General features: G+C 37.9%; 1 protein-coding gene across 3 annotated transcripts in view; it reads left to right on the forward strand.

The window, feature by feature from the left end:
- The window catches only part of tp53i11b (tumor protein p53 inducible protein 11b), a 31,389-nt gene extending 23,941 nt beyond the window's left edge, over positions 1-7,448 (forward strand). For all 3 annotated transcript variants that reach the window (XM_067501769.1, XM_067501768.1, XM_067501770.1), the window contains 5 exons: positions 1,221-1,279; positions 1,390-1,438; positions 1,799-1,895; positions 3,530-3,631; positions 4,682-7,448. In XM_067501769.1, the coding sequence (XP_067357870.1) occupies positions 1,221-1,279; positions 1,390-1,438; positions 1,799-1,895; positions 3,530-3,631; positions 4,682-4,815 (441 nt within the window). In that variant the 3' untranslated portion in view covers positions 4,816-7,448. The remainder of the gene's footprint in view (positions 1-1,220; positions 1,280-1,389; positions 1,439-1,798; positions 1,896-3,529; positions 3,632-4,681) is intronic.
- Positions 7,449-8,193: the final 745 nt, after the last annotated feature.

Genomic DNA, 8,193 nt, shown 5'->3' on the forward strand with positions numbered 1-8,193 from the left:
GAGTTCCTCGTAAACAACGCTAGCCAGAAAATGATTCATCTTCTCTGCCTTACTGGTTTTATTCTTTGGTGTATTTTTAGTTTTAGTGATGCTATGTCTGACTGCAACACGAAAACAGTTTTTTTTTTATGGAAGGACATTTAATGATGAAGGGAAATGACTGCTGTAGAGAGTTATGAAAGGACCTGAAGGCTTTTGATGAGAACTTCTCAGCCAGCCCACTATTGTAATGTCATTGGTTACTGTCTACTCAGGCAGAACACTGACTTTGTTTTGACAATTTTTTTTACATCCCAGTGTTTATGTATTTGAAGACTTAATCAGAATTTGTCAGCAAAGGTTTTATTAGCCATTAACATTATGCATCTATGTACATACATACATATAGTACATATTGATGTGAATAGTAGATGTGACCTTGAACTGGTAAATATGTTTTTGATGGAGGTTTAGTTAAAAGGACCACTCTTCTTAAATGTCCTTTTGCATTACAGGCCTTTTACTATGCTGGCAATATAACGCTCAACAGAATTACAGCTAAAAATTATATCTGGATGCTTTACATTTGTGTTTTACGAGAAGTTTGAAATATCAGTATACCAGCATCGTCAAGCATCAGCAAAAAGAAATGTGCATTCTGATAGATATTTCTATGGAAATGCTCAGGTATCTCTTCTCAGTATTGCTGTATAATAACCTTCATATTGTGTGGCACAAAGTATGAATGTAACTGCAATAAACAATTGGTCATTAAGAGACAGCATGGCAGTCTCAAACATTTCATTTGTCAAAATGTTCTCCTATTAACTGCTTCAGGCTTTCAGCTTTATAAATTGAATGTTGTGTGGCTCTCATGATAGGATTAAGGATTAATTTGTAGGGCATAAGGTTTTTCTTCTGCAATAGACTTGGTAGTTTATTATTCATCTATTATTCAGTGCAAGATGTTGTTGTGACATACCCTCTTAATCTTCAGGGGGTGATTAAGGAGGTGAAGACATTTACAGTGTGTAATTAACATCCGAATGTGTCCTCTTTTCTTTTCTCCTCCATGCTTTATTTAACTTGCTTCCTTTCGGTAACTTGGAGCAAATGTGTTGGCTTTGTTCTTTTTGTGGCATTTTGTTGAAGGTTGTATTAAATGTGTGTTAGGATAGCATGATTGCTATTAAATTTCCCCTCTCATAACTAATCTTTTTCTTTTGTCTTGGCCTGTTCAGATCAGTCAGATGCTTGGAAATGAGCTGAAGTTTGCTGTGCGAGAGCCCATTGGGCTGAGGTGAGTTTTACCAGTTCCAAACAGCTGTGTATCATTTTCGCGAATGTTCATCATTGAAAAAACAATTGTGTAGGATGTATACACTATGTGATTATTGTCTGTGTTCTCAGGGTGTGGATACTTATCTCAGCAGTGGGTTTTACAGTTATGGCCCTGATGGTAAGTGCACAGTATGGCAGTCTTCATAAGTCTTCATAATTTTTTTTTAAAACCCTATGTCAAATAAAAAATGTGACTTGACCAGGGAGTATGATTACTCTTTTTAGAAAGATCATGTTTTGCACATTTATTTCCAACTTCAATGAAGGACATCTGGAGAAACAGCTTTGTCTTTGTCAGTCATGCCACCTAAATACTCAACCTCCTCAGTGTTCAGGGCATGCATAGTAATTCTAACTCAAAAACAGGAAGTCTTTGTCAATGCTGCTGCATTTTGGAACAATTGTGAGGGCTTTTGGGGACAGAATGCTCTTGTATGAATATGACAGAGCTGTGTTGTGCTTTTGTTTTCGTACACAGGCCCTGGTGTTTCCCAACCAGCTATATGAGGTTGTTTTTGAGGAGCAGCTCTCCACAACTACCATCTCTGTTCGCCTGTATGGAGGAGCACTGCTAAGTAATTCTTCAAGAAAAAACATAAAGATATTCTAAACCTTATGCAAGGCTGCAGTACCGAGTATTTACTGCTGCTATGCATGAAGGAGTGCATTCACAGTGCTGCAGTGATGATGACACACAGTGTTTTAATATTTATTTATATACATACTAAAAATATACACTGCTGTACTGCACGTGGATTTTTGTGAAAATTCCTTTTAAGGCATTCATTTTAATTCATACACAAGCATTCAGATAGGGTATAAGAACCCCTCTTCCTGCCACAAAATCAGTCATTTAGGCTATGAACACAGGCTGTGTTATATGAGTCACTTCAGTATCTACAGTTCACTATGAGGGCATGACAGGGGCACAAAGACCCAATTCTCCTCAAATCTAGCAATGACTCTAGTCAATTTTGTGTTCTCATACATCAGGTCTAAATCTATAGGGAACACACTGGGGCATGAATGGACAGTATACAGACTGTACATGTGGGTGGGGTAGGGCGTTGGGGGGGTGCATGTTGCTGTGGAACTGCAAAGGTGCTATGAATTACTCTTCATTCTACTTTCACAGTTCCATCACACATTAAATTAAGCCTTCCATGAATTGTTATCCACAGGATGCTTATATTCTAGGTAATTATGGCATTTGTGCTTTGCTCTTCCCTTACAGAGGAATTATGCTGGAAACACAAGTAATTATTTTAATGGCCTTAGATTGAGACCAGGCTATCAGGCGAGTCGCTGACTCACTCACTCAGTGATTACAGGATGTGTGATGGCTCTGTAAAGTGGCACAGTGGTTTGACTGTGACAGTGGGGCAGGTAGCAAACAGGTGCCTTCTTAATGTGAAAGTAACCAGGAAGGCAAAGGAAAGAGAGAAAATAAAGCAAACGGAGCAAGAGCCAAGGTTTAAATTCAAGTAAAGACATATATTCAGTTTTCCAGTGTGCCATTCAGCTCAATCATGTTCACCTCATATACCGTAGACACAGGGCTCCATATATTGCATATGCATTTTCTCGCTGGGAATGGTAAGAAGCTGCATACTGCATTGTAGGACATTGTATGTTGTCTAAATCTGAACAATATTAAATATAAAGAAATCCTAAATAACCTTTTGTATGACTACTAGAAATAAAACCTTAAACAAATGGCCCGTTGGAGAAAAAAGACATGAATGAACCCGATTTTAATCTCCTAAGGACAAAAAAATACCTTTTTTAAATGTCAGCAGGGCTGTGGGGATTAGCAAAGAAAAAGGCCGATGTCTTACAAGACAAAGATACAGTCCATCAGCCCTCCCACCTTTCTGCCCACCCCAGCTCGTTTCCACAGTCTCACTGGTGTGTATGTGTGGGTGGGAGAGAAAAACAGGAGAATTAACTGTAAAAATTGTGGGTAGTGAAAAGTTTGGGCATGTGCTTTTATAAAAATCAATAAGTTGAAGCATTCAACAGAATCATTAGGGCAATTATCCCCCTGTGTATGTGGTGTGACAGAGGGCAGCTACAAGTAAATTGTTAATTGTTAACGTATTTTGGTTGGTGTTGATCGTGTAGGAGTCTATGCTAACCTTCCTCCGCTTTTGTTTTCTTTCCCATGCCCCTGAACCTATAAATTCTCCTTTATCACATCTCTTTCCAGGCCTGGCTCTCATCATGTGGAATGGTTTGTACACAGCCGAGAAGATCATCATTCAGTGGACTCTACTCAGTGAAGCCTGCTACTTCGCTGTGCAGTTCCTAGGTGATTACACTTTTCCAATTTGTAATTCAGCACTTTTAGGTATTTCCTTTTCTTCCTCAGCTTTTATGTAACATATTTAGAGACCCTCATTTTCTGTCCATCTTTGACAGCTACATCGTTGACAATCCCCTAGTCAATTTGCCTTTATGTATTTGTTAATACTGCCCTCTTGTGTTGAGTGTGTGGGGTCACAGCATTAACTTTTGAACTCAACACCTCTCTAAAAGATGTAGCTGGATGTAATAAACTACCCACTTATTGAAACTTATTCCACCTATCTGCTAGAATTATTAAAATGAGGCTTCATCAGTCTGAGTTAAGACAAATCAATTGGGTTTCTTCTCAAGGCAGGTCTTGTAGCACAAAATGAGACTGTGGAATCAGACTGTGGAAGTTTACAGTTGTAAGAGAAAACGGTCAAATTTGTGAGCACTGCAAAACAGTGGTTCTTTTGAGCTTTATTGACCAAAGACAGCCCACTGTCAATGCCAGAATTTTACAGCAGGGTTCTCACAGTGTCACCTCTGCTACAAGCCAAATACAGCAAACCAATTTGAATACAGTATGACATGACACAGTATACTTGCCAGTGTGAGATCAAATGGGCCTTTTTGAAATAAAGAAGGAAACAAATGCACACACATAAACAAAAATGATGAAGGTGAAAGGAAAAAGGGTGTGTACACTGGCAGAGAAGAAAATGTTTTAAAGCTGCATTTTCAAATCAAAAGAACAATGCAGATGTGTGAGACAGGCTAAATACATGCTAGAACTGAGTCAGAGCAAATAGTCAAAAAAATAGTCAAGACAAGTTTAGACCAATATTTTATAAAGCTCCACTTGTACTGTGTGAGATGGATTTTACACATTGAATGTACACGTGGGTATGTGAGTGTTGCTTTAAGGTAATTAAAAATTTAAATATATTATGTAAGTATTGTTGAAGTTCAAAATTAATGGGTTAAAGTGGGTTAAAGTCAGTTAAACCATGTGTTATGTTCCTTTTAGTCTCATTAAAAATATTTGTATTTTTTTCTTTTACGTCCTTAGTGACGTCGATCACCTTAATTGAGATTGGCATCCTGCCCAATGCTGCCATCCTCCTGCTCCTCAGTCGATTGCTCTTTCTGGTGGTCACCATGGCTTACTACCACCACCTGGGACGCAAGCCAAAGAAGATCTGAGCTGCCTGTGTGATACTTCCTGAGAGAGGACAGCTGAGCACCGATCACAAATTTGGATTATATTTTCATCAGGGTTCGGAGCATTATTTTGACCCTGGATGCTCCCTACCCCATTCCATGGGGCCAAACCTATTGTTACCCCCAGTATTCAGCGAAAGAGCACAGTCTCACATTCCAGAATCTACAAGAAGCAGAAACCTCATGGTGAAAGTGAAATGCTCTTCTTGTGGGCTTTGATGTGATGCGCCTGTCAACATGCATTCCTCCTTTGTGCAGTACTCAGTGCTGTTTTTATATAGAAGGAACTACCCATTTGTAGTTTATCGTGTTTGTGTGTAGCCTGCTTCTATTATTTAATGTGTACAGTACAGAGGAATTTCAAACATCTGAGTATGTTGTTCATGTACAGGTACATGATTTCCAGACTCAATATGTAGTGTTATCTGTTTGTCAATTGCAACTTTTAAATCAAAGTTTCTTAATCACATTTAAGGACCAAGAGTTTGTGCTATAATTTGTTTTCTGTTTCATGATGTTAACTCATACTATATGGATGCTAAAGTGATGCCTTAGTATCTGTGCTCTTGCATGCTTCTCTGACAGCTATTGAGTGATCACACTGGATGGAAAAACATCAACCTTACTTGGTGTAAAATTCAGGTCCAGTCAGATAACGTAAACGCTGGATGAGTGACAGTGAACCCAACATTTTCTGACAGCTTTCTTGCTCACCACACTGAAAAATTCCTTAAGGTTATATCTGAATCATCACCATCAATCATATTTAAACTAACCAAAAAGAAATGCTGAACTGAAACATTTTTCAGGGACAAACTGATTTTTCTTTTTTTCTTTTTTTAATTATTATTCCTTGAGGCATCAGTCATTAGGTTCTACCGAAGTGCATAGGAGTTGTTTTGTACAGGAATCTTAATGGTATTGAGACCAGTGTGTGTGTGTGTGTGTGTGTGTGTGTGTGTGTGTGTGTGTGTGTGTGTGTGTGTGTGTGTGTGTGTGTGTGTGTGTGTGTGTGTGTGTGTGTGTGTGTGTGTGTGTGTGTGTTATGTTGACATTTGCACATAGGAATGAACTTGTTAAAGACAGGGAGTAGATGTCTGTTTGTTGTGTACACTGGCAAGACTGTTGACAGAGTTATCTTACACAAAGTATTTAACATACTGAACTTTACTGTAAAGATTGTGTCGCAAGCCGAGCATGTCAGTGTGCATGGTAAACAAACCTGAACTGATTCCTAGTAATGTAGCACAGTTTTTTTTACATACACCATATCCTAAGTCTTGCCTTAAAACTACTTAAAAGAATAGTCATCAACAGTGCATCATCTTGTATATATGTAAATAAAAGTATTTACTATCATGTGGTTTTCTTGTGGAAAAAAAACAGGGAACTTGTTCAGTATTAGTTAAATGATTTTCAAAGGTTGATCTTTCTCTTGCGGTTTTATATTTAATACCTATTTAAGTGACATTTGTGCTGTGACCTCACGCATGCGATATATGTCAACCAAAAAATAAAATGTGCAAGCTCTGTAGCAAGCTGTGGCTAACTAGAAAGCAAAGCTAATAAAGATGTTAATGGCAATGAATGGATGTGTGACAGGAAGCTTGAAAAAGGAAATATTGATTTATAAGGACATTAAACTAAATGTGCTTTAACAGATAAAAACCGAAAACAGATAAACCAACAGTTGACAGTTTTCAGTTTGTTTAGTGCATTTTCTACCTCCTAAAATTTAGCTGCCTTGAAGGTACATGGCGTTCAAGCTCAATTTTAGAGCTGTACCAGCTTTGCAAATTGTCAGCTCTGATCTCTGCGACATGACACCCAAGACCAGTCAAAAGACACTTTAAAGATAGTTGATTCGTTCTGTAAATTTAACTCAAAAATCTATTTTGGCTCACACAAAGAACATACTGTATGCCTCCTCCAAAGGTGGTCTATATCGCTGTAATTGACCATGCTGAGTCCTGCTTTAGAAGGGAGTGGTCTTGAGGTGACAGTGATTGTGGGTTTGGAGTTGCAAGTCCAGCTCTGCAGGCAGATGTGCTTATTACTACTTAGGGAATGTGAAACATGGGTGAGGTCTCCTGTACTCCCTGAAAAGTAGTAATTATCCTTTTCCCAGTGTTTAATTAGATGCAGCTCTCCTGAGTGACATTGTGTGCCCCAACCCACTGCTCTGTTTTAACTAGCATAGTAATTATGGAGTTCAAGAAAAATGTCATCCAGTTTACATCGATACTACAGGCCACAAATCATCATCCTTGTGAAATGTTCAAGGGTCTGTAAATGTGATTTATTTTCAGAAAGATGGGCAGTTTCAGGGAGGACGGGCAGAAAAAGGGAGGCATAAATTGCTCTTTCATCCCCCTCTAACGTAAATTAGTTTGTAAGTTGTGTCCTTGAAATTATAGAGGAATATAAATTTAAGCTATTCATTCCATCTGATCTAGATCCATCATATATTGTACTGCTGTGAATACCATATTAGGTCGAACTGTTTCAAGCTGTACCATTGTGTTATGTATATATGTGCTATATTGTACCTCAGTAATGAATTATGAATTTCCACTATTTAGTTTAAAATAAAGAACACCATTGTTTATTTTGAAGTGATGCACTTAACTTTGTTTTTTGTTGTTTGAGTGGCAAAAACAAAAACAAGTTAGAGAAAACAACAGTTGTAACCCAACTTAATCAAATCAGTTAATGCTGATCATTTTTTCAGTTAACCAGTTAACAGTGTGGCCTATAAAAGGTCAAAATTAAAAAACAAATAATAAAATGTGTTTAATGCCCATTTTGATAAAAATCACTGGCTTTGTCTGTCCACCAGTCCAAAAACCAAATACTGTATATTCAGTTTACTGCCACAAACGATATCGCAAAGAATATTGGTGACATTTGCTGTAATCTATGTTACACTGCTATTTGGTTGGAGCATAGCTTTCTTAGTATTTTTTTTTAATTCTATATCCATTTATGGGATGAACCAGTGTGGACCTTAAACTTGTATTATTGACACCCAGCAGCGAGGGTGAGGCTTTGAGATTTAGACACAGGTATATACGCTCATTCATTTCATGGCCGAGAGCGTAGAGCAGCCTTGAACAGAATATCTTCCGCCTGCAGTAACCTAGAAAGTAGGGAGTGTTAGCAAATTTCCCATCAAAATCAAAACCACATATCACACAAAACCTTCAGCTTTCTTCCAACACGTCTCAACAAGCTAAAGAGCTGTTATGTCATCTTGGATTTTGTTTTAGTGTTTTCTGTCTTTTAACATGCCATAACATGATCATCTTCAAGTTGCCCCATAGATCTTTCTGTAAATTTAAATGAAACTATCTGGTGCAA

Source organism: Channa argus, chromosome 4 (genome assembly GCF_033026475.1).
Source record: "Channa argus isolate prfri chromosome 4, Channa argus male v1.0, whole genome shotgun sequence".
Lineage (NCBI taxonomy): Eukaryota > Metazoa > Chordata > Actinopteri > Anabantiformes > Channidae > Channa > Channa argus.